This window comes from Trachurus japonicus, chromosome 19 (assembly GCF_045865225.1).
Source record: "Trachurus japonicus isolate A0001 chromosome 19, Traja_1.0".
Lineage (NCBI taxonomy): Eukaryota > Metazoa > Chordata > Actinopteri > Carangiformes > Carangidae > Trachurus > Trachurus japonicus.
This window is the reverse complement of record NC_140925.1, coordinates 11,212,334-11,240,213: the sequence shown is the minus strand read 5'-3', so window position 1 is coordinate 11,240,213 and position 27,880 is coordinate 11,212,334. Positions and strand designations below refer to the sequence as shown.

Here is a 27,880-nt window from a genome sequence, read left to right as displayed (position 1 = left end):
CTTCATTTACACCGCCGTCTGCACACACACACACACACACAGGCACACTGACACACAGAAACTGCTGCAAACACACTGCTCTCTGAGATAAGAGCAATGTTTGCCACATGATTAGGATCTTCCAGTTACTATTAAAGACGGTTTATCTCCTGCCCTAACCCTCATTCACGCCTTTCGCTTGTTCGCTCCCTCTCCAGAGAGAGAGTGATGGAGGTCACAGAGCCACGAGGGGAAAGGAGAAAGGCAGGAGCGAAGAAGAGAGAGAAAGCAAAACAGCAAAGGCTGTTTCTTTATTTAGTAGGCTGCTCCATAATGAAACTATGACTGGCTGTGTTGGGAAACGTGCACAGAGAGAATACTGGCTGTACTGCCCTGCAGACACCAATGACTTCAGAAATAGTCAAAGTGAAAGGGGTGTTTGAACTTTTTTTTAGCTTTAATTATACCTTAATTTAATATGCATATAATGTCAAAAAGATATAAAATAACATTGTTGCCTAAGATACACACATAGTATAAAAATATATGGACAGATATGTGGAATGCAAAGGTGCTAATAAACTATATCTATTTCTTCTTGATTGATGATTTAGCTAAATTTTGTTTCACCAAACTAAATTATTTTTATTAATTGGAGATGAATACATTTCTTAGCTTTTGGTAAAAGTAGCTCTTGTTTTAATAGTTTTATATAGATAAACATATGTTTTGAGATTTTATTAAATGTTTGTTTTAACAATGCTGTAGGGGTGGACTGGCCATCTTGCATAGGACTGGGCACTGTTGTGGTGGACTGATGCCTTGGCTAGGTTTTAGCTAGCTTAGTTTAGCTAGCTAATATTTCTCAGAAATTTTGCATTTGATAAAATAATTCTTCATAAGAAATTCATTTATTGGTTTCATAAGTTCTGTAGTACAAACCAATAATATAAAATGACATTATAAACTATGGGAAATAGTTAGCAATATTGTAGGGCTTCAGCTAAGGCTACATGTGGTTAGCAGACCAGCTAGCTTTCATCAAAGGATAGTTTTGAGCTTTCTTCTTTTAGTCCACTCACACTCATTCACTCAGGACAGTTACTCAGTTTGGACTCACCTGTACTCTAATGAGAAGCGAGTTAATTCAGTGCTGTTGTGGATCCATTTGAACTCCAGTGGCCAGCTCCCTTCAGCCATGCAGGTTAGCACCAGCCTGTTGCGTTCCAGATGGAGCTGACTACGCACCGGCTCCGTCTTGAAATAGGGAGGCACGTCATCTGTAAAGGATAAAACAACAGACTTTGAAACTGAAGTTCTCTATTTTTTATTTATTTATAACGAGACGTCTTTCCATTGAGCTCAGAAACAGAAAATACCTTATAAGCATCTAAGCAACCTCTAATCCCACACACGCCCATGAACCCGGAGGCACAAATGTTCACATGAAAACTAAAAAAGTGAGAGCTTTAGGGATAAGATGGAAAGACGTAAATTTACTTGTCAAACCACTGAAAAAACATTCAAGTGGGAAGACTCGAACGGGAAGGCAACAGCAGTTAATGCTTACATCTATCAGACAGTAGCAGATTGCACATGGTCAGATGCTCGGATCTTATCTAAGACAGAAGCAAACTCTGGTGTATTTGATTACCACACTGGCATATAAACACCAAGCTGCCACACTCCAGATGGAAAACCCTATCTGAACGTGTCCCATTTGGAGCTACCTAATCTCACGCAAGGCACTGCTGCCTTGTGTGAGATGATCTTGACTTGCTCTGGGAGTGTCAGGGATGTCTGGCTAACAGGGAAGAGGAAGCAGCTAGGCATCAAGTCATGAAGGATTGGTCTTGCATCTCTCGCTCCCGTGTATTTGTGTGTCAGTAACTCATTGGCACAGCGCACCGCTTTCCTCCCAGCTAGACCGAGCAGACAGGGGAGCAGTAAAGGCGAGGAGGAGGCATGAAATCCTTTCATCATTCGTTCGCCTCCACTCTGTTTCGCTCTGTCTTTTTTGCTCTTTCTGTGTTTCTTGAGTACGCTCCGTCGAGTGTGAAGGAATGGGTTGAGGAAGACCAGCGACAACTTCTTCACACAGGGTAGTGGTGCGCAACCTGAACGTGCACAGACACGCATCGATTTTCTCAATCAAGGAGCCTCGCACACAAACTGTCAAGGTCCCTCGTGGTTCTAATATCTCACCCTTGATAAATGATGCAAAAATGGAGAGCTTATTTGATGATCATTGTAAATATAGAACACATTAATTGGATGGTTGGACAATATAATTATCAAATTGACTGATAATCAGGCATTGAAATTAAACTGTCAAAATGATCTATAGTGCTGATATTTAGTTCTTCTATTTCAGCGCGACAAATCCACTGGAGGTAGACAGATAAGAGTGAAGGAATGATGAGGAAAATAGGGGATGAAAGTAAAGAGACCAAATATGATTTACAAGCTGTTCACGTTCACTCACATTCAAATGTACTCCCACTGAGGCTGGTGGAAGTACAGTATGCGTATTTTGATGCCAAGATATCTCAGTGCTAACTCTAGTGGTATATTTTGAAATAAACTGTCTCATAATGTTACACAACACAGTAAAACATCCTTAATTTCCCATTTTATGCTCTCATTTGAAAATATTGGTGATCAATGAGGCGATTCTTGTTCATGATGATGCTTTAATACCTATTCAGCCCACACTCCACACTGATATACGGGGGGGGAGAAATCTTCTCCACATAAAAGCCTCACAAACCACAGCATTGCCTATTTACCGCAGTCTTTGACACGTTTCACACATTCATGAAGGCAGGATTTACAACAGGAGTGTTGCATTAAAACAGCAGTCCCAAACATTTTTCCAACTCAAGATCTACTTGAACCTCAAAAATGTTGACCACCCACGACTGAGCGCATAAGAATATGGAGGCCAATTTTGATCATCATCACTACAGGTAATGATTGGGCATTCAAGACTGAACTGAAAGAACTGGAAACATGTACAATAGGAAGCCATTATGTTTGAGCACAACCAGACTAGAATCAGATTTAAAAGTCATATCTTTCTATACCATTACATATTTCCACCAAGATTGTTCTGGCCTGTGCATATTCTCATTTGTCCAGGTCATAGTATCTCAAAGGAGCTTTCGATTGAAAACTCCTTTGTGATATACAACTGATTTTTTTGCAATACCCTTGCAGCCCACAAGTAGGCCGAGTGAATCAGTGGATTAGACTGTAGTTTGAACTACAGTGGATGATCAATCAGGCACCAGGCACAATCTCCAGAGACAGATGATTGATCATTTTATTCCAGAGAGCTGATTGGCTGATTGGTTATGATGAAGAGGGTTAGGGTTAGAATCATCGCCTTTAAAAAGGATAAATCCAGGATGATGAATCATAATAGACACAATATGAAAAAGAGAAATTATATACTGTATCAACATAAGTTATTTGCAGTTCAAAAGTGAGTGAAATATCTCAATAAATCATGAATGAATATTCATGAATGCCAGTACCTACCTCTTTGATGCATATTTATAAACCTGCCTGATTTCCTACTTTGTTAACCTGAGAACAGTGCCAGCCTATAGGCCGGTCAGCATAAATAAATATTTAGAACAAATACGAGAAGACAGAGGAGACTCAGTAAAGCACCACGCAGTATTGATCTAGATTCAACTCAAATTACAACCCAGCGTTTCCGAGTTCAAAATCGTGCCCCTTCGTCATCCCGGCTGTGCTGTGTTCTATTAAAATCTGGTCCTTTAAGCTAGTCAAACACGAAGAAAGCCTCCACGCAGCAGAGGCATAAAAAGCAAAAAAAAAACAAAACACAGACACGGTTAATCAGAAAGTCATTCTGTGAAGTCTGTCGGCACTAACAACGAATACACAATGAACCAGAGGAAAAGGGAAAAGTTAGGTCAAGTGAAATGAGAGGAAAACGCGTGAAAATGATACATGAGGAAGCAGCGTGGCAGGCAGAGGGCTTAAGAGATGCAAAACAGAGATAAAATGTAAAATAGACTCTGAGGTGCCTTTAGAGTTAGAGTGCCTGGACATCTCCCAAAGCAGTGTGGGTTAATGCTATGCTGGGCACAGAGGAAGATAGGCTGCAGAAATGAGGGAGATTGAGATGTGCAATGGTGATTTGAGATGGCTGTGACTAATTGTTCCCTGGCGATGTGCGCTTTGCTTTTATCTACGATGGGGAGATAAAAGAGAGTGAGAAGGGGGGGAGGACAGGAAAGGATAGGGAAGAGACAAGCAGAAATGCATTGAGGAGAGAGGGAGAGAGAGGGTGGGGCATGCAAACAAAACGCAAGTATTGCATATGGTATCACCCACACGCAGATACTCATTCGCCCGCAGGAAGGCGTGAGCTCAAAGAAAACATTGATCAACTGATGAGTATCTCCAGTAGTCGCTCTCATTAGGAAGTCCATGAGAGCTAATCAGTGTTATCTAAGTGAGGAATCAGCACACGCAGAGGGAGGAAAACTCTCTCCCGGGACGTGCACTGATGTAACGGCTCATAGGGCTGCAACCGCTGACAATTTTCACTGATGTTGACGACGATATTTTTCATCCATTTCGTCTATTAATCAGAAATTCTATAAAAGTCACAAAGTAGTGCCGGCTAAAATGCTACCACTTATAAAAACAGCACCGCACTTGACCTGCCCACCTCTAAATTACAATCAGACACAGTTGGAAACTACATGCAGGACAAAGTGGAGCACTTAGCCACTAAATGCCCAGATATTTATTAAATTTTCACTCCTCCGTGTTAGTTGGCATATGAAAAGACCTCTTCCGGTGATGGAATAAACACATTGATGATAAAAATAAAATATAATTGATTGGTTTTAATGGCACTGGATTGGAGAACTTCCTAACCGTCCTAATATTCATATGCAATCGTTTGATATAAATAGGCTTTAATCTGCATTCTGTTTCTCCAGAATTGATCACAATTCTGTTCAAATTTAAAATTCAACCAGTGCGCTGTCGTTTCACTTTAGCAAAGCAAGACAATGCTGAGTAGAAACAAATGATGTTTTCAGAGAATGAAATAATTTCATCTCGGGGAATTAAGTCTGTCACTCAGCCAGAAGGAGAATAAATGTGTGACATGTAGTTAGCACTTTTCTCAAGAAGTGCTCGAGGGTATCAGAGGGAGATGACGGCTGCACGCTGACGCTGAATGAACTCCGGATTTAATCACCACCAGGAGACGTAGCAACCACCAGAGAGTGGACCGGCACAAGCCACTGATGAATGAAGCTTATGCTGATGACAAAGTGATTAACTTTTGAAGTCACACAAAGAGGTTTTGTAAACACTGCAGATCTTTTTACTAGAACAGTTTCTTTCCAAGTCATTTCCCACCATGCACCAGGTGGAAAATGAATGGGATTTTTTTGCTCTTTGAAATTCAACATTCAAATTATTTTCATAAATTAATAACTCCAAACTGTAACTTTCATGGTCTTCCACTAAAATAACTGTTCGGACACTGTATATATTATTTCCTGGTCTATTTTGAAATGCTTGAAGTACGCTTGCCACCCTTCAGGGCCGTTGCTAGGAATTCTGGGCCCCCTAAAAGAATACTAAAGTGGGCCCCTGACTTTTCCACTTTTTTTCTTAGACTACGTACAGTATGTATTATCATTTTTCATTTAGCCTACTTTGTTTTGATGCTAATGCAGCATTACTATGAGTATTAGTCAGGGTCTAAGCAGAATAATTCAGTCATAAAGATTAGACTACTGTTTTTTTTTATGGGCCCTACTGGGCGCTGGGCCCCTGGAATTATCATCACCTTTCTCCCCTATACTACGGCCCTGCCTCCCTCCTTATGTGTTTAATGTATGAGACAGTGTGTCTTATGTCACAACCATGACATGAAATGCAGAGTCACGCTCACAATGATCAGACTTTCCTGTTGGATACAAACAGTCCTGCAAACACACCGACCAGACCCAAACTCAACATGAGCTTCCCTGTGCGGTTGCCAGCTTCCTGTGCAATACAATGCAATTATTGTGTGATAGCAGCCCCTCATTTGCATACAGCATAGCTCACGCCAGAGGATGCTCCCTGGAGACACAGCTCAGGTTGACTCAAAGCTGGGGCATGTGTGTGTGTGTGTGTGTGTGTGTGTTTCATGTGTACGGGCAGGTTAGTGTGTCAGACGGATGCTCACATCCTCGTCTGCAGCACAGTCAATTAAATCAGCTTTCTCATTAATGAGAACAGTGCAGGTACAAATGCCTGCCCTGAGGTGAGAATTCATAATTGAGAAGAACTTGGGAGAATTCATTTCTAAAATAACAAGAGCTGTAGTGCGGGACATTTCTCCTGTTTGCCTCCAAATACTAAACTCGAATAGGTCAAAGTGACGCTTTAAACTCCCCTCAACACAATCAGTCTCTGTTAATGTCACACAGCACTGATGGAAATATATTGGAAATAATTAAAAACCATGCAAGAAGATAGGAACATATTTTAAAGAAAATAACTAAACTAAAACACGAAGAAATATATATATAAATATATGTATATATAGCTGGTTCAAGTGTTTCTGAAGCACTTGAACCATGAAATCAAACCTCATCTGTATTCCTGTCATTGTTGCTTGTTCAGACAACTGAATTTATACGTGACAATGTATCCATGATCTCACAGAAGGGGGTTTAATGCAGCACTCAGTATCGTCCCTGAACTTTCTGTCTTTTTTTTTTTAAAACCTGAACAAAAAAAACCTGCAGGGCTGAAGGTGATGTGGGCTATGAGCTGAATTCACTTTCCCCCACCGCTCAATCACTTGGGCCTCTTGGCCATTGTCACTGAAACGTCCCTCCATAATATTCATGACAACATCTTTGTCAGTAATCACAACCGAGTCCTTTCACAATATCTCTTGAGCTCTTGCCTGCTTTAGAGATGACACCTTTTCCTGAGCTTTAGCAGAGTCTAGTGTTGAGCATCCCACTGAGTTTTTCTTTTTTTTTCTTTTTTTCCCACAGAGAAGTCAGGCACTTGATGCACACGGGGCTGCTTTTCAGTCTCCAGGAGGCTTCGGTGCTGCGGTGGCAGCCATGAGTAGCAACCTCCCTCCTACCTCAATCCTCAGGGGCCCAACGCTCCCGGACATGATATACATATTTCAGCTGCAGCCTGGGGGCCCCATGCACATGCACAGACACACATGCACACATACGCAGGTGCACGCTTATACTACTTTTTTTTTTTACACTTGCATAACAAAAAGTGTTCAATGGAGTTGACAGACAGCCAACTACACATTAATTACTAATGTGTAATGACTATCCGTCTGTGCGTGGGTGTGAGTGAGTGTTTAAATGTATGTGTGTGCAGTCCATTTGTTTATTTTTTATATCATTTATGTGTGTGTGTGAATGTGTCAGTCTCTGATGGCAGGTGTCTGGATGTGTGTGTTTGTGATGCTGATGAGGATGGAAGTTTGCTGGTGGTCTAACCGAGCTGCTAATGGCCCCGCTGGGTGTGAAAATCTGTTCTACTGTCTGTCTTTATTTAGCACACTGGTCTGGCCCTCTTGCTGTGTCTGTGTGTATGTGTTCCAGTGTGTGTGTGTGTGTGTGTGTGTATGTAGAGTAGCTCCAAAATGTGCCAGTATATGTATGTCAGCACGGAACTGTGCATTGTGTGTGTGTGTGTGTGTGTGTGTGCTGACTGATATTATCCTCATCCCTAAGAGACACTCAAACCAAGGCCAGCTGCTGATTTTCACTTGCCTCTGTCCATACACAGACACACACACACACACACAATATATGGCAGATGGATTATACAGAACCACTCACCTCCGTTACGTTCACACACACATGCACATTTTCATACACATACATGTGCACAGACACACAGTTTTCCCTAGCACGCAGCTTTTGGCACGTCTCCAGTGTATTACTGTTGGCCCTTTTCTTTTTGTTCCATTCATGCCTCAGTGACGTTTCCTCCTCCTCGCCCGTAGCACTGCATTTCCCATGAGACCATGCTGTCGGCCTTTAATCTCCACTCTCGCCGGTTTTGCTCCTCTCTCATGACTTCAGCTTCAGCTGGCAGCCTTCCAGCACTGCAGGTCCAAAGACCCGGGCAACGTCCAGGAGACCGAGCCAAGATCACCAGTTCGTTAGCGATTTTCATTTATTCATGTGACATTTTTATTTATTTATTCGATGCTATAAATGTTGTTTTGAGGTATTCCTCATTTATTCTATTCATTTTGAGCATGTTAGTTTCAAACCCAAGGTCTGAGACCCCAGAGGGGTCATGCTGATAAAAAACATGATTTGGTTTCCCATATATTTCTGTGACCTTTGCTTCCTCTTTTTAAATCATGAGAAACATCACAACCGCATGGAAGAATCTAAGAAGCAGGATTTACTCTTTGGCTCCGATGAGGTGTTGAGAGTTGACTTTGTTTGAAAGTGATGATAGGCCGGAAAGTTTGGGAGCCACTGGTCTGGAATATCAACTGATATGTCAATAATACAGTATAAGTCAATATGAAACGCAAGAAGCTAAACTTGTTCGGCATCAAGTCGAATCTTCAGAAGTTTGAAAAGTCACATTACTCATATTTCTGTCCTCTCCGCCGCTCTCATCTGCTCCACTGTCGGGATAAGACAGCAGTGTCTGGGTGCAATCAATCAGAGCAGCTCAAACATTAAAAGTGCCTGCCTCTTTAAACAGCCCGGGTAAAGAGGGACGACAGTCGTAAATCTATGAGCTAACCTTTAGCCACGAAAGGCTAAGCTCTCAGCTTGCATGCTCACTTTTATCACTTAGCCCACAGCAATCCTCCAATAATGACTTGCAAAGCTAGGCTAAGCAGCTAATGCATTGAAACAGAGCGACACAGAAAAAAGGTTTTAGTACGCAGGTATGTGAAATATTATGTACTTGAAAAAATTTTAAAAATATATATGATCTAATATATGTCTATACATGCATCTCCTGGTATGTTAGTTAACTGTGCTGTTTCCTGCAGATGCAAATTGTGTGTGTTTGCTTGCTTGCTCAGGAGCAAGCTGGTTTAATTTCCCTCAAGATCCAGAAAGAAAAATCTCCTTAGTGGTGGAGTGTGGAGCACAGCACACTGAGCATATTATGCTATTATGTTTATGGAGGCAAATCAATTCCTGTATTATGGAACACAATAAAGCAGAGAAGCTGCTCATGTGTCAGGATCATATGGCTAAAAATCCTGCATGAAACGCCCCTGCAGATAACCTCCGCCATGCTCCAGCTCACAGGCCCCTTAACACCAAAGCAGGAAGGATTTAAACCCATATCTTCCTTTTAAAAAATTCAATGTACTGTTAGATTTTATACAAATGTATGTCAGAGGACAATTTTTTACATCAGGTAAAGGGCAATTGGGTAATTTTAAAGGTCCCATATTGTATAAAGTGAGCTCTCCATGTCTTTCTTTTTATTATAAAGCAGGTCTAGGTTTTATATTAACACTGTGAAAGTATCAAAGCGTTCAGTCCACTGAGAGACATATGCAGCTTGTGAGCTTTAAAATGATATGTCAAGACTTCTACTTAACTTTATGATGGAACAACAAAGCAGACACTGAGACAGCCGTGTCACAAGCCCCACCCACCTCATAGAGTGTGAAATGTGCAATATTATATAATTCAATCTCTCTGAAAACAGTCATGACCTGTTGTTACTAAAGAGAACTACATTGATGTCTCATTCTTTGATATGAAAATTGCTAATAAAACACTGATAAAATGTGAAATATGGGATCTTTAAGATGGTAAAAGCATGTGAGGAAAGTATGGTGTTATGGAATTTATTATATATATATATTTTAGAGCGTAGTGCTAGCACTGTGAAATGGAAAGAAGTGCAGTCGGGGGAAACAAATGACCAAACACAAAGCCGACACACGTACACAACTACACATGACGGTATGCATCAACGACCTGACTAACCCACGGCTTAGGGATGGGGTGTGTCTGCAGTCCACCCCTGGCCTGCTGAAAAATTAACGCCGCGAAACAATGTTCTTCAGTGCTCAATAATGTATGGGCAGGTTACAGCAGGGGAATCATAGACAGGAAGAGAAAAGAAGAATCCACTTCTTCATATTGCTGGCTTCCTCTGCAGGCAGCAACGGGCGAGGGGAAGTAAAAACGGACATGCACGCAAACACACATGCACACAAAGATCAATACACACACACATAGGTGTTGTATATGAGGTGTTTTCCCAGCAGTCAGTTGAACTGTGTGCATTCTGCTGCTTATCCAAGCCAAGTCTGCAGTTCAGCGTGTGAACCAACAGTGTCCTGCCTGCCACACAAAATAACACATTTCAGCCTCATCTTTGCCTCAGTCAAATCAGATGGAATTCATTATTATTATTATTATAATCATCCCTGAACAGTATCATAAGTACCCTGCACAAATACAACACTCTGTGCAAATATCACTGATATTTGGAGAGATGCCAGACACAGATAACAGCAGGAAGAAGGGACTGAAGCAGAATCCACAGGTGGATGCAACAAGAACAAGAGTGAGGAAAGTGGACACTGCCTCGCTACAATGGGCTATGATTGATTGATGCTGCCGAGACGACTTCAGCTGTCTGCTTGAAATGGCTCACACGCTTTACACATGAGTTTGAAGGATGGAATTGCTGTCAGTAATCCTGACAGGAAGGTATTAAGACAGGTAATGTATATCTAGTAAACAACTACTGTTGTGAGTTGATGGCAAGTGTTTATTAGGGCTGCAAAGTTAGAGCTGAAATATTACAAATAATGTTCAAAACATATGTCTTGGTCGAGTCAGACACCACAGAACCATCATCTCGAGCATCAATATTTATGAGCATCAATATTCAATGTGGAAGAGAAGCAAATTTCCCAATTATCTGTTTAAATTGAATTATTAAAGAATGACAGGTCAGTGCATGTGGGAATTAATGCACACATGCAGGAGTGCTTATACCTCCACCAAGGCTAAACAATCCCAACACGCGCCTGTCAGATCCAGGGAGCTATTTTGATCTACACCAACCTGTGCAGTTTATAGAGGTTATCTTAGACATTTCAGCAATTCTCACCACGAGCAAGTGACAAGAAAAGAAAAAAAAGAGGAAGAAACCTCAAGCGGGACTAGATTCAGGGTAGGCGTTATCTGTTGACAACCAAAGTAATATATCTCAACACCATTAACAAGTCCAAACAAGCCTCCCAAAGGTAAGTATAGGCAAAATAACCTGGAAAATCAATGTTTTAAATTGTGTGTGGTTTTTTTTATTGTTTTATTTTTTGGGGGGTTATAATTGTCTAAATTGCCACTTAGCGGAGATGATAAGTGTATGTCAATACATGGAGCAATGGATAGCTGAGGTAGTTTGAAGGAGAAGCCATTATCCAGCAACTCTACCGATTCAACACTCGTTCACTCTGGAGTATGGCAGGAAACAATTCCACTTCATGGCCTTGTTAAAAGGCTTTTAATGTGGTAGAATGGGCTTTTCAGTCAGACTTTGTGATTGCCACATAGCAGCTGTTTATTGGATAAAGAGGGAGCTTAGATCCTTCACTAAATGTCGTTTTAACTCCGTCAGCCTCTTCTTCACCCAAGCAGACGTCTCTCTCCTCTCATGACACTGACCTAAGTTTCACCATGCACACGTTGTGCGATGTGCGTGCATGACTATATATTTGTTTGTGTGTGTTTGCCAATATGTATAAATTATGTGTGACAATGTGCATGCATCCACGCGTGTTTGAATGAGGGCAAACACTTCCTGCGCACACAAACACACACACACACACACACACACACACACACACACACACACACACTGTGCAGCTGAGATCTTGACAAAGTCTCCACACAAGCAGAGCTGCATGCGCACACACGTCGCCAACCTCATCCATCTCATCCTTGTCTCTGCTGGCGGCTCTCTGCTCATCGTCTGACGTTCACACTGAGACAAAGGCATATACATATAAACAAGGAGCCCCCCCCCTCTATGGCTCCATACATGGACACACACATACATGCACACTAGTAAGTAAGCTCCCCCTACCTCACACCAACCTCCATGGGATAAATGTGATCATTGCTCTGTCCCTTTGTACCCACCTAATGAAGGGCATGTCTAAATAAAGCCAAGGGAATGGATGGGGCTGGTTTCACTGCTCAGCAAGCCAATTAGCTCCTTCTTACCTTCTGCCATACATTTTTCTAGTGTGACCTCCTGCTGTGTTCTCTCTCACAGTAATCACAGTTGCTTTACCCCTTGCTTTCCCTTTCCCCTCTGATTACCTCCATGGAGTACATATTTATACACATTAGGAAATCCAAAATGCAGCAGTTGGAAGGAACACAGCAGTTACTGTGACTAAATGTTCCAGCATATCAAGCCAAGTTTAGCTTTTCTTGACATTTTTCCATTAAACAAACAAACATATTTTGCTTTTTTTTATTACTCTTTAGCAGAGGGGTCATAACCTCTCAGTCAAGGGCGTGTATTTTAAATTTTGGCACAAAAGCGCCACTGTTGTCTTTCATACTCCTGCAGGGGTCAATGTTTGTTCCCTTTGTGATGCGGTTTCTTTACACATATGCGCGCTGGAGCAAAGCACACTGCAGCTATTGCAGGGGGACTGTAATCTGTCATTAATGAGCTTTCAATTTAAGTAGTGTTCGTGATCACAGTATATTGTGTCGGTTTACGGGAGGTCACAGAAAAGAATGAGGGAAAGTGGATAAAGCATGAAAAGAGGAGGATGAAAAGAAGGAAGTAGGTTAAAGGAGCAGGGCGATTATAAGGCTGGGGGTACAAAAACATTCTCTAAACTGTATAATAAAGTCCAAGGATTAGGTTATGGGGCAAAACAAGGGTTTTATTTACATCACTGCACACAAAAACTCTTAAGCCACAATCCATACTGGATGGGTATTACTGTAGGTCTGGATATTTTGTTGCACCAAGGCTGACAGGGAGGAAGCGGTGAACAGGGTTTCTGCTGTATATACACTGAGCCCGGTGCCAGTTAGCTGTCAAATTATGTTCCATACTCTCCAAGACAATCTGTCATGGCGCATCAAGGTAGCGAAGAAGTAGGAAGTGGCAAACTATTGTTCATCGCATTCATGATTGATTAAGGAGCCGCAGCTGGGAGAGAGAGTGAAGGGAGGAAGCAAACAAGGACAAAAGTTTTAGGGGATTTTTGTGTACGAATGTGTCAAACATCATAAATGCGAATATGCACTGATTTTTTAGCCTCTAAGTACTTTGCAGAAATTGTGATTAGATGTAACTGTCCAAACCAAAGCATATATATAATATAGTCTTTGTATGTGTACTGTAGGTATTAATGTTAACAAGAGGAGGTCAAAACCCAATGTAAGGTTGGAATGTGTTGTAGGCTATTTGCATTTTTCTTGTGTCAGCCGGTTTCAGCCTTTTATCTGTTTGCTCTGGGCGTACAGCGGATGTTGTCATTAATGGCATCCATAGTTCTGTCTATATGGTTTTTAGAGGCTCCCAGTGCAATAGCATGTGATCTGTCTTCAGCAGGACTAAAATACAAGGGAAGGCAGAAGGCGGAAACAAACCTGGAGCACTTTCTGTGTACAATGCACAGGTTAAACGAACCACGACACAGACCTGAGGAGCACTTTGAGAGCTGGCCTCAGTTTGGTTCACTTCAAACGCACTATGCACTGACTACAGAAAGTGTACGCAAAAATATACTCATGAAAGCACAAAGGCCAATGGGGAAACACCCAACTCAAGTCACGTGGTGGAACTATGGTCACTCAGTCAGTCAGCAAAATGTGTAATTAAAGGCAGAAGTAGAAGTTTCAACTGAGTGGATATGTGTTTTATTTATTAGTCAATTGTTCATTTGTAAATACAGCATATGTGTAATTTCTATATCATGCGGTCTGATAGTTTTGCTGTCAAGTGCTCAGAAAAAACAACATTTTCTTTGACAAGATTATGTGATGCCACATGAACTCCAGAACAGCTCACAAATGGAGTGTTTTTTCAGTGCTCTTTCAAATTTCAAAAACATTCTTAACAACCACAAAATAAAAGAAGTCTGGTCCACTTATGCTGTAAAAATAGCCGTAAAGATCTGACAATTAGGTCTGATGATGAGGATAAGGAAACATTCTGGACAAGCTGCAGGCAGGAGAGAGGCTTTTTACAGATGCCAGAGAACAGAGATGCCAGAGAACAGAGCACAGAAGAAAGGCTACTTGAGTCCAGATGGGATATTATGACGGCATGTCCACAACAGTTTGCAGGTTGTTGTGAAAAGGAATATTTTAATCTCTTCTGTGTTGAAATAAGTAGTATGGCAAAACTGTTTTGAAGTACTTATCCAGACCAAGACCAAAAAACAACATCAAGATGTCTGCACAGCTCAGTGACAAACTGATGGTCTTTGTTAGGTTTGAGCTATAGGTTTTGGCTGCATTTATCAGCATCAAAGCATGTATCAAAGTATAAAACCGATCGCTGAGCTTTATTATAGGCTGATGTATGATATCCAAAGCTATGGTGATTTAGGAAGCCCAGAGGAAGAGGAGGTGTAGCCTAATGGGTTGTTGACATCTACAACCTGACATCATTCACAAAAGTCTAATTTACATCTACAGCAACTTTACCTCACAGCTTGGTTCAGAAGTTTGGAAGTATGCAAGACATAAAATATTTATTAGTGGGATTCAGTTGTGTTTTGTTTGTTTTAATTCAGTGGTGGTTGAAAATAGATCTTTTTTCTCTCAACACAGTGTTTTTGATTTAAAAAAATGTGTTTAAAGGGCAGGTGAAAAGTTTAATCTGGTCTTTCTTCTCATTTTCAGCCGACACACAGAGAAATTAGACTGAAAGTGAGTGTTTAGTTTTGTTGATTGCAAATTACATCAGAATTAAAAACACTACACAGGGTGGCATTTTAGTTGAAACCTGACAAAATGACAGAGAATATAATGTCAACAAGCTCCTCATAAAATGTTAACTGCAGACGGGAGGCAATATCTGTCCATTAAAGGTGTACAGAAATGGCCGTTTGTCCTGTTTGTCGCGCCAAGTTGTCACGAGTTGCCGAGTTTACCCGAGTAAGGAAAACAAATTTGACTGGTCGTTATCGAGCGGGTGGGATATTCAAAGCTTGGGGCGAGACCGAGCTCTGTGTGTGTGTTGTCTCAGACGTTTGATTGACGGATGACGGATCCAATATCAATGGATGATGAATCGTGAGCAGGCTGACGTATAATCGGGCGCATGACTGTGCGCCTGCATTATCCAATGTGAAAAAAAATACCACACTTTAATCCCGGATTTAATCAAACATAGAATTTTGCACAAAGTTTGGCCTCTGATAGTTATTACACACATTTTATGACCCAGAGTGGGCTCAAATTCAATTTTCTTTTCTGTACAGCTTTAAGAATAAATACTTCTGAATGGAAGAATGAAACAGGGATATTTTTGTTATAGTATATATTTTATTCACCATTAAGACCTGAGAAGGTCGGTGCCACTCTCATGTCTTTATGGTGAATAGTTGCTTAGCAACCGCAGTGACCAAAACGCTCCTTACTGAGCCAATAAATAGTCTTGCACATAACCTGCTGTGTTATTTATCTTTATTTAATCATTTTATAATTGTTGAGTATGTCATGTGTTGGTAGGTGGAGTCGCCACCACTGTTTCCAGTATTTATGCTAAGCTATGTTAAGCTAAGATAAGCTAAACTAAGCTACTATATACAGTATATGACCACTTAAAGATAGCGAACAAACTCGTACCTACAGGTTTGGCCACATGCCGGTAACTCATTAACCACCTCTGGTCACTAGTGATTGCAGTCGCAGGGGAAGTGGAAGCTCTTCTCTTCTCAGTTCACCAAATCAATTTCTCTCACTCTGTTCGCTCCAGACTTCCTGCCTGGTCGCTCACTCTTTCTGTTTCTCCTTCTCTCTCCCTCCCTCTCTCGCTCCAACGATGGCAACGGTGCCATTACTGCACCTCTCAGGTGAGTGACAGCTTCTTCAAATGGAAGTGTATTGGCTGCTCCATGATTGACAGGCTTGCCTCCCACCTCCATAACCCCGTCTCCCATTGTGTGATGAGCATCTGTCTAAAAGAGGACACTCAAATCACACACTCAACCACTCCAGCGCTCTTAGCGAGCTACTCTCCTCCACCACTTTATAGAATCAAAAAAAAAAAAAAAAAAAAAAGTTTTTCTATTCGATTTATGTAAGATGCACTCAAGTTTACAACGCCTGGTTTCCATCCCCCTGCATAATGTATCTGAAGAAACCACACACATGCCAGACCTGCCAATCTGGGGATATGCTGACCCGAGCCAAAATGTATAAATATTCCTCAGGGTGGTCTTATCTGTGTTCTTTCATGAAGGTTTAAATGATGAGCATTGCTCCCATGAAGCAATTTCCCAGCCTTTTATGAAATCACAGTCATTTCAACTTTTCCTTGAAACTAAAAATTCATAGGTTTTCTAGTCAGTTCTAGTATTACATTCCTAAGATTTACATCCAGTGCTGAAAAAAAACAAACAAGAAAAACAACATGCGATTTGTCAAGATCTTAATCTGCCTTAAGCTCGTAAAAAACCACAGGATTCCCACCCGTCATCGTCCTTTGAGGGTTAATGCCCATCAGTGCAAGAAATGAGAAAAAGATTTCATATCGGCTGAAGCACATGTGTGCATTTATGGTGCTGTATGAAGCCACGGCTGGACCACTTCACTGCCAGTGCACGGAGAAAATTAGTTTGCCCTTTTGCTCTGTATCTGTGCCACATAGCGGTATCCAATTCATACAGGAGTAAAAGAGCTGAGATAAAGTCAACGCTGGGAGCCAGTTTGGGCATCACTGAGTATATGAACGAATTGTATGAGTGCCGGTGTGTGAATAGCTGAATTATAATGTGCTGAAATTTACTGAATCCATAAGAAAATCTTCGGATTTGAGTCGCACATCGTGCACGGACATCAAGACTAAAACATAAATCAAAGACACTGTAACTCCAATTCATGAAAAAGTCTTCTTAAGGACATATGCCAAAGGAAAATTAATCAAGGCTGCGGTTGTGGGAGGTTATGACTTATAGACTGTACTGTGTCAAGATCCTCACTCCCCAAAGCTCCAGCAAACACATTCACATTCACTCACACACACACACTCATGCACGCACGCACACACACCACCCGTGGAACTTTATTCTTGATGGCTTCCGCAGACACAGCAGCAGCGGTGATGAATGGGCAGTGGAAGTGCACGCTGCATTCAGACAAGTCCTGCAAACCTCTCTGCCTAATGACACTGCAGAGAGGGCCGAGGCTGGACCATCCATCAGAGGTCTCGCGATCGTCGCTGTCTAAAGGGAAGATCACATCCTCGTCATGCCGAGCGGGGCTTCACCTGTCCTTTACCCATTCCAAACCCGCTTTCAATTTCCTTTTTTTTTTTTTTTTATCAGCGACCTGTTGCCCTCGCTCTTACGTTGTGCCTCCATTTGCGTGCCTTTCTCTACTGTCCCTTTGGCTCTATATATATATATCCTTCCTTTTATGTCATTTTTACAGCTCTGACCATTGGATCTGTTGGTTTTCATAACTTTTATCAACTACAATAAGCTGTCAGATGAAGTTAAAGTGCACCTATATTGTAGGTAGGCTTGCAAATAAGCAAAGTTAAGTTTGCAAACTGAGCTGGGTAAAATGTCCTTCTCTCACAATGCATGAAAAAATCTGCATCATCATCAGTATAGCAGTTCAAAATCCTTGTCTCAAACCTGGTTTCACTGGATTGTAATAATTGTACTTCATAATGATTGTTTCACCACTGGACCTGTTTTCTAATATTTTCTGTTATGTAAACTCTTTTTCTCCTTTGTTGTATTTGTTGTTCTCTCGACACCATTATAAATGAAGACCTTCCACAATGGTCTCCGGGCAAAAATAAAGGTCATAAATAAATAAATGAAAAGAAAGAAAACTGTCTATGTACAATGGGCAGCTGGGGTGATCATTTCACAGTGCATCTAGAGATTTCGTGAGCTTAGAATTATAGGGTTCTATCTCCGTTTTGGGTAGTTCCGAGATATTGAGCATCAAAGTTCCAACTCGGCTTGTGTTTTGGTTGATAGAACCTTTTTATTTTATGAATAACTAATTTAAAAAATGTTGAAAATTTAAAAATAACACCACACAGGCATTAACAGACCACTAATAGATGATATTATGCAAAAAACTAAATTTTGAAAAAAATGGAGATAGAACCTTATAATTCTAAGCCCACGATTTGTCTTTCCTTCCTCTATCTCTTGTTGGAGATCGGTTTCATGTGAGTCTTCTGCTTTAACATGACGTGATGCACTCATCAAGTGACATTGAACTCTGGGTATTGAAAGGAGGAAGGTGTGGCCTGTCATCTATGAAAGGCAAGAGGATGGAAGGGAGGGAGAGCCGGGTGGGGGGGTGGGGGGGGAGGCGGGGGAGTGTAGCCTAATTGTGCTTCCTTGCTCTCTTGTCACTGCTGAAGGTCACAGCCATCCCTCACTCTGTCATCCCGCTGCACCAACATGACAGATGAAGCACCTGTGACTGACGTCCTATCAGCTGTCTTTTTTACATCCCCGTACATGCAAGAACGTGCACCATGCATGTTGCACAAAAGCGGCTGCACTTACGCCGCCATCGCTAAGCCCGCACCTCCCGTCTCTCCACTATAACACCTGGCCACCCACACAACACCGTGCTGCTATCCAGCATCGGCTTCACATATCAGACCGCTCTCCATTCATCGTCACCATCTTCACACGTGGCAGTGATGGGTAACACTCCCCCACCCCCACACTTCATGCTTCAGACACGGACCAGGTGTGGAACAAAATCACCAACACATCAGTCTCTGGCTGCCACGAGGAATAATGGTTCCTGTTAAGAGTATATTACAGTAAGTGCTCTTTGCAAAGCCCATTTGTAGTCATGCAACGGATGCGGTCTACTGGTTACACTGGAACTTTGTTTAAAAAGCTGTATGGTCGTCTGTCTGCTCCAATTTCTCAGGCCTATGGGACTTTTTAGTGATGACGCATCATTTCCATTAGCTACACCTATTATCCTTTGAGGGCCATAGGGGGTGGGGGTGGGGCCACTCCCAGCTGACACTGGGCCAGAGGTGAGGTGCTGAGGAGACTGGAATAGACAAACAGCCTGGAGGAAATCCATGCAGGTATACGATGGCTCGGACCCAGTGCTGACCGCAGCACCACTGTGCCACCCCGGTATCCAAATATCAGCAAGTATCATGGTGAGTTTAGGGTAATTATTACTGATGGGAACAACTTAACAAACAAGGGGCCAAAGTGTGATTAACTGAAAATGTTCCAATCACAGATTTAATGTATCATGGGTCCTAAATTGTTTTTGTATCAGCATGTTTTTGATAGGATTTTGGCCTAAAGAAAAAAAAAAAAAGTCCAAACTAAAACTCTCCTGTGGACAGCTCTCTCTCTGTCTCACCGTCTATGCGCCATCGTCCTTGCTACAATTAGCCCGGACTGTCCTATTCTTACCTGCCCCATCAGGCTCCTTTTATAATGCAGATCAGAGCTAAACAAAAGTCCTATGATGCATTGTCCTGGAAAGAAGAGTGTTGTCATTGGAAGAAAAAGAAAGAAAGAAAAAAAAGGAGCAGAATGGCCTTTGCCAAGCTGGGCGGGCAGGATGAGATGAAGGGCTAAGGTCCATCAAAAGCAAGAAATAAAAAGCCGCTTGCCTTGGCCATTTACTGTATGTCCCAGATTGGGAGGGGGAGGAGGGTGGGGGGGGCAGTACAGCCTTCTTGCTCTTGCTTTCTTTGTGCTTTGCTTCACTCGCCTCCTATTCACACCATCGCTAAGTTCTTTTTGGTGACCAACTCCCGCACCGTTTTTTTTAAACTTTTTTTTTATTTCTTATTTTTATTCTCACTTAGATGAGAGACCCATCACGCCTCCATCCTCTCAAAGTGGCTGTGTCGAAGAGGTTTAATACATTTAGCATAAAGATGGAAAATTAATTGCATCTTTGAAGTGGTACAGTTTGGGAGGGGGGGAGAAGAGGTAGAAAAAGAAAGAAATAACACATCTACCTTAAAATGATCTGTTGTATATCAGTGCAGCGAGGCTCTTCCCCGTGAATACATTTCATCGAGCTTAACAATGTCTATTTTAATTAGGGGAGTGGTGGTGGGGGTGTGGGTGCAGATGTACAAGGATGAGAACAAGTGTGTGTGTGTGTGTTATGACAGGAACGATTCAGCAGGTGTGACTGTGCTTTACATCGATAAAGATGAGAGGAAGCGAAGACGACAGCCACTTCTGGCGTCAATTTAAATGAGTGTCTGGAGCTGCTGTGTGAGGCACAAGTGAAGTGGAGGTGTTCATTACTGATCTCAGGTCTACAAGGAGACTTCACACCTGGGAAATGCAGTATCTGCATATAGACTATAACAGAGTGGAGGGGTGGGGTGGGGTGAGCCTCCCCATGAAGACAGCTGACTGTGAAAACCAAAGAGGTGTTTTTCAACATTTTTCCGCTGAAGATTCTTTTCTTTTTTTAAACATAAAAAAAACCAGTTTCGCATGACTTACAGTACACTTTGACAAATTTTAGATTCAAATTGAAATGGAAAAAGGAAAATATCAAATGTCTGTAATGGTGCATTCAGGGAACTGTTTGTTGGTTATTGTTGATGTCACATGTCTCATGGATACAGTAGTGGGCAGAGACACAGATGAGGAAATCACGTCTATGAACAGTGTACACTCAAGACGGATATTTTTAGATCAGTGCCTTTGCTATCAAAGGTTTGTTTAATTGCATGTTTACTCTTTGGCTCATCCTCATATTTTATTCCAGTCACTACACTCTCATGCTATACACTCCTGCCTCTTGGGCAATCATGTGGAGGGGCTCAGCATGTTGAACGCTGCAGCACAGCCAGTAAATAGAGAGTGGAAGTTTATTATAAAACCTTGGGTAGTTGTGTGCTCATTCATTTATACATTTAGGCCAGATAAAGGACAGCACGTTCGGATTCTGTTCAAAAATTGAATTTAAATAAGTAAATACATGAGCTCTGAAGTGTTTTTTTCATTTCATTTATAAACAATCAAGCCTGTAGTCAGAGGGCAGAAAAAATGGAACCATCTCAGAGCAGCTTTTCAATGGTCCTTTATAGCATTATGAAATAATAACCGACAGAGATACTGAGTACAGTATGACAATGAGAAATGGACGAAAAGAACCAACTGATACTGAATTTCTAAGGCTGATATTGAACTTGACCTCCTGTAAAAATGAAATTAACTTAAATGCATGAAACGTGTGACAATAGGACAGAATAAATCTTATATAAACATATTGGAGATTTACTATTATGCAATTTCCCAGCGTCTAATCAATACTGTTTATCTTATCTGGTACAATGAGTCACATCTGACCAGGGGATCTCAATCATAATGAGGAACATTAGAGAACACCAGCGGGATTGCATGTTACATACAGTATAATAATATAATGAGATGAGGAAACAGCACTCATACATAATCAGCGTGTTCGAGAGTGTTATATATGCACCGTGGTAAATTCTCCACAATGGTCAGATACTCATATTATATCCACTCCAAGGTCTGTATACGCAGCCAACAACAACATCAGCAAGTCAAATCAACCAGGCAACGAGGACACAAGAGCCATACACACATGCATAAAATACAATTATTTTTGAAGACCTTTATATGGCAAAAGGTCTTCAATTAGATTCATTCCTATGTTACTCTAAGGGAGTGAAACAGTCATTTCCAAACTTTAAATGCAAAACACAACAAAACCACATTTCAAGCTCTGCAATAACAGATTTAATGATAATGTTGATTGGTTATGGTGTGTGTGTGCATACTTGTGTATATGTGTGTATGTGCATATGTGTGGCATTTAATGATAATGCAGCATATCATAACGAGAGAGGCTGGTCCTGAATGGAAGCCCCCGGACTCACACTGCTCAAGGTCATTAGTGCTAATGCCATGGTTTTTGCCATCTGCTGAGATTGTTTACACTTGCCTAGATAATTAGCTTCTAATTAGTAGTGGATGGTGGGGAGTATATGCTCTGTCCGCCCGCGAGTATGTGCACACATGTTTGTGTGTGTTTAAGAGATGGCGTGTGTGTGTGTTTTTGGAAAATATATGATTGTTATTAAGAGAGGCAGGTTGACCTGAGCAATTAAGATCTGCCTGAAACAGATAATTGAATGTGGGTATCCTTGTGCAAGTTTTATATTCTCACTCAGTTATGGACATTAGGCTTAAATAAGCAGGATGCATGTTGTTCCATGTGCTAACATATGGACCAACTCGACCGAATCGCAAAAATTACTTTCTACATCTGTGTTGTACAAATATGCAAAAATGAAGCCGACATGGGAGTTTATAAAACTGCAGCAGAAATAAACAGGTTTGCAGCTGGGTGCAAAAAAATAAAATAGTTTGGACTCTTTAGCAGATTCTCTCCTTCGTGGTGACTGTGCGGGGGTGAATTATTATTATTATTATTATTATTATTATTATTATTATTATCATCACAACATAACTCAGCTGTTTATGCTTTGTGAAGGGTTAAGGTTATGCATAATAGGGTGATGGATGGGTGCGCATAACCCTTTATAGACAGTCTATGATTAAGACCGATTTGCCAATCCAAAAAATAAAGAAAACGACACTCTATTTCTGTTTGACCTCCAATCATACAAATACTTTTTGTCTCAATTGAGTTTTCTCTCAGTAAAACAGTGTTTCTTTAGATCTCCAACTATTTTAATTGGATATTTTTGAATGCTTTTGCAAACATTGCTCTCAAATAAATTAGAAGTGACCTCACATTAAAGATATAATTGAATCCCCACTGAGCCTGAATGAGATTTTCATTCAAATCCACTGCACAGTTGAAAAAGAATAAAAATATCAAAGCTATTCCAGATTGTCTGAAACTATCTGTATCGTTCGATACAACTGGGGGTAAGTAAGAGAATAGGTTGTTCTTTTGTGGTTTTTCCCCCTGTGGAAGGAGGATGTGGTGCAGCGAGACCACAGACGCCGCACATGTACGTAGTGAAGCTGTTACTTGGTGGGTTTTTAATTAAAAGACGAGTAAAACCACAGTCTGCCGCCTGATTCTTATAGGAGACGGCGAGTTCTCAGTTCAGTCATTTCTGCTCCTTTTTCTGCCTCTTTTGTTCCTCTCGTTCACTTTGTATTGAGGGAGAACACAGATTCTAATCACTTGATGAGATTACATCTTGCGCCCATGTGTTTGTAACAGAGCATGTGGTTTCTCCTATAATCTCCATGAGCCTTTATAGTAAAACAGATGTCGTGGAGGGAGATGGCCCTAATCCAGTGATGTACTATAATCCACAAGTCCTTCTGAATGGTATCACAGAGGATATTATGTTTCCTGGTTCAGCGGTTGTTACGTGAGGGGAGGGCCAGCGTGGTTAAGGGGGATGCGCTGGGGGTTGGAGGTTGGCTTAATGGATGCAGTTGCTGATATCTGTGCCTGAAAACAATTTCAGTCGAGCTGCTAAACAAAATTGTTCTTTTTTTTAAAACTTAATTCAGATATAAGAGACTCTCGGAGAGGAGGTCAGGGGTCATTCTGCTGCTTTTCCAGCTCCTGCATGTCTGAGTAGATTCATCTTGAGATCCAGATGTTCACTGCATCAGCAAGCTTCCAAATCAATTCCTGAGGAGACACATCTCACGCCTTCGTTTTACACAATAAGGACTGAGAGGGGAATCAGAGAGCCAAAGCTTCCTTGGTGTTTGGGTATTTTCTGGCATATCTGAGGCGTATAGCCTGGAGCCATATGAAAAGTTAAAGACGGGGCTGTTTGCTTCTTCTTGTGCAGAATGAGATGTGACAGCCGTGGGTATATGGAAGAGCAGCGGCTGAGGAAAACAGTGCAGCGATGCCGGGGGTTGATTAACACGTAGGTACGGTGTAACAGACGAGAGGGGCATAACCTCGAGTCCACGCTGTCACTTTCAGCGAGAGAGCTCGTGCTGTTCTATTAAACAGCTTGAGTCGTCGTGACCCTCCCTGGCGGGGTCTGCTCGGTGCCACGTCTACGAGCGAAAAGCACCTGTCCATCCATCCGTCCTCCAGATGTTGACAAGATCCGTCCTGACAGCACGTTTTGAGATTTTCTTTACTCGCAAAAACCTGAGATGTTAAAAGTCTCTGCTCCGTCTTTCTCTTTTCCTGTTGACCGGTGCGGAGAGCTGTTTACTATGATGCTCAGCTCACGACACCATGTGATGCCGGTATACGCCTAAAAAAAACCGGCAGTCAATTCCACACTAATCACTCAACTTTATCATCTGCAAAGTATGATTCTCTGGCAGATGGCAGCTGATAATTCAGCCTCGCTATTGTTGATAAGAGGCTTGAAAATGAATAACAATTTAAAATTGAAACTAATCGTTCTTTTCCTACATCCACTGGAAGAGAAATAAAATTGCTTTTTTTTTGGGGGGGGGGGGGGTGGAAATTTATCTGACAAAGATAATATTTTTATCCACGCATTAGTGATTATGATTGTATAAGAGTCCAAGGCAACATGAATCACTTCACTCAAGTGTAAAAGATGTGATTTTGGGAGCAAGTTAAGAATAAAATCTTGCCTGGGGCCCCCTAGAGGCCCCAACCAGCACTGTTCACAGTTCAAAGATGTTATTGGCCTCCATGATCTCCTCTGGACTAGGACTGGGAAGAAGATCAATATTTATGTTTTTGCTAGATCAAAGGATTACAGTTCAAAAATAAACACTCTGTCCACTGCCCCCCCTCCCTCTCCCTTTCTCCTCCTCCTCATCCATCACTCTCTATTTCAATCTTTAATACTTTTTCACCTCAGAGTAACTATAGTTTTCCACAGCTCAGCAATGTTAACTTCCAACTGAGTTAAAGACTGGATTTTTTAAAATGTATTATTATTTTTATCATATTGTCTGTGCTGGTCAACACTCAACTGCAGACATTGTATTCAGATGTAATAAATGTAACTGAGGCAGAGAAGGTCAAACTCTTCTGACGCTCACCAGGATTGGAGAAAGTTAACACCCATGGCTCGGGGCGCTTCCTTTGGAACAAACGTTTCCTTCAGCCCTCCTCTTACTCTACGCCTCCTTATGTGCTCTTTTAACTTTGCTTTGTGTTTCGCATGTCAAAGAAGGCAATTCTTTATCCTGAGGAAAGATGTGTAGACGAGGAGCAAGGTTGCAAAAGTGTTGAGTAGAAAGAAAAGGGCAGCGGGGTTGTGGAGGTGAGAGGTTTTGCAGAGGTGACAAGATACAATATTCTGCAATGAGCGGAATACGAAAGCATCGGTTATTCTATAATATATTGGGAGGATGCATTATGTTTTTTTTTTCAGTAGTTAACTTCTAGTCATTATTTCTTGACAGAAAAAGGTCACAAAAGAATTCAAGGAGAAATTTGCTGAAACATGAATGAAGTATTATCTTCATGAAATGCCTCTAAAATTGTTGAGTCATCGCTTTCTCCAATTTTCAATCAAGAATCATTGTCAGTGATAAATCAAAGTTGGACGAAAGTTATGAGCAGACACACAAAGACACTTATGAATTCACACATTCACACAAAAGTTGTGTGTTCTCTTTTCTTTTTTTTTCACAAGGAGTTACACACCCTTCCTCGAAGTCTCTGCATCTGGCTAAGATGAAAGCACAGACCAGTTTCCTCATGCCTCCAGACCTTTATGCTAAGCTAATTGCTAAACTATTCAGCAAATGTGCAAGACATATGTCCCGTCTCGCAGCAGAGAAGGAGATCTTAGTAAGGTGGGCAATTTGGTTTGTGGTTCAAAGTCCGTGGATGTTTCGCCGTTAGTCAGTGTCCAAAACTGCCCCTGATGTATTAATGGTGTGGAGTTATCATGTATGGTAGAAAAACACTGCTTGTGTGCGTGTGTAGCCTATGTGAATGTTTGAATATGGCCTCCTTTGTTAAGAGTTAGATAAAGTGCAGTCCTTTTACCATTTACAAAAGTATGGAACAAATCGCAGAAGAAAACCTTGGAACATGTGAACTACTGTTGCTGTCGCAGAAAATTCAATATGCATTCAATATGCATTATGTACTGAAATACAGTATGTCTATCCAGAGAGCAGGAGTGTACAATGTCTCTTAAAAAAAAAAAAAAAGGAAAAGATGCACTCATTCCTGACACGTATCCCCACAGACTGAGCTGTTTCAGCGCTGCTCGTCTCACTGTGAGAAAAGTTCTCATCACTCTCCCTAAATGAAATATCAGGGTGACATAGCAGAACTAATCCCCCTATGTTTAAAAGTCCACAATTATACCAAACTCACTGTCCAATTATGCTGAGACAGGACACTTAGAGACCCACGCTAACACGAACGAGACGGGAAAGAAGAAAAAAAACCTTCAACAATATTGTTAGATAAGTCCCTGCGTTTTCAAGGTGCAGGAATATAATGCAGAGAGAGAGAGAGAGAGAGAGAGAGAAAGAAAAAGAGAAGCAGAAGAGGAAGAAAAGCAGCGAGAGCAATTATGTACGCTGAGGACAAAACACTAATATAATAAGACCCCGTGTCGCTGAAAATGTGTTCCCACTGTGAAACATGGTCGCTGACACAATGTGTAGATCAATAGTTGCCCACTGGAGCTCCCTTCATATGCCTAATCAAAAATAATAACAATGACAGTAATTGTAATGGCCTAGTCACACTGATAATGTCCATAACAATTACAATAAATTACACGCTGTCCAACGTTCAGCCTCTAACACTCATTGTCCATTTAAAAGAATTAATCATGCCGAGTGGGAGGGGAGGAAAAAAAAAAATTGAGTTTATGTTATTAGTATGTGTTTAGACGCCCCCGCACCCAAATGGAGCATCTTTCATTGGTAACCCGTGGAGAAAGGAGACAAGGAAGATGCATTTATGTATAAGTCCTGTGTCTCATCTCAAGTTGGCCCGGGGTCAGAGGTCAGTGTCTGTGATCAGGTGGATGGGGCTGAGGCAGAACAGAGTCCATGAAAAAAATAAAAAATAAAAAATAAAAAAGGAGGGGGGGGCGGGTGAAGTACAGAGGACAAAAATGCTAATGGCCTACGGGCGATGCTTGTAGGGGAAAGAAGAATTAATACCCATTTAATGGACTGTGGCAGAGAGCTGGCTGACTAACTGTGTGAGGATGTGAGGGGTCTGTCCGTGTGTGTGTGTGTTTCAGTGTGTGTGTGTGTTTTGTGTAAGACGTTGGAGGCTCAAGGTTTAGGGGTTCTGTGGAGAGCCATTGTGTGTTGGTTTAAGCCTCAGATTTAACCCTGCTGCACAGGGAGCAAGATCAGCTATTACTGTCAGCAAAGTTATTACAGCTACATGCCAGTTGTAGGATTACTCTCTGTGTGACTCGGTGTGCGCCTGAGCAAGTGTGTGCGAGGAATACCACTGATTTTTTTTTTTTACATTGTACCACAGCAGATGTGACAGTGTATTATATATGTTTTTTTTAGTGCAGCAGTGTCTGTATGGTGTAAACATGTGTCACAGCGCCTGACATGCATACACGCTATGTGCTCGTCTACTTACCTGTCTCGACTAATCTGCCGCCTTATGTATGTGTCGGCCTCTGTAGTGTAGCGATTCTGCCATTACTTGTATATGTATACTCCAGCAGGAGACAGACTCACTGACAAGTG

The 27,880-nt window shown here is 41.5% G+C and overlaps 1 protein-coding gene across 10 annotated transcripts in view; it reads right to left on the bottom strand.

The window, feature by feature from the left end:
* Positions 1 to 27,880, bottom strand: part of sdk2b (sidekick cell adhesion molecule 2b) — a 286,226-nt gene that overhangs the window by 88,811 nt on the left and 169,535 nt on the right. For 9 of the 10 annotated variants that reach the window (XM_085762334.1, XM_085762331.1, XM_085762338.1 and 6 more), the window contains exon 2: positions 1,100 to 1,259. In XM_085762334.1, the coding sequence (XP_085618460.1) occupies positions 1,100 to 1,259 (160 nt within the window). Of the gene's footprint in view, positions 1 to 1,099; positions 1,260 to 1,549; positions 1,685 to 27,880 lie in introns of those variants that run through there. The other variant, XM_085762336.1, reaches the window with a different exon arrangement.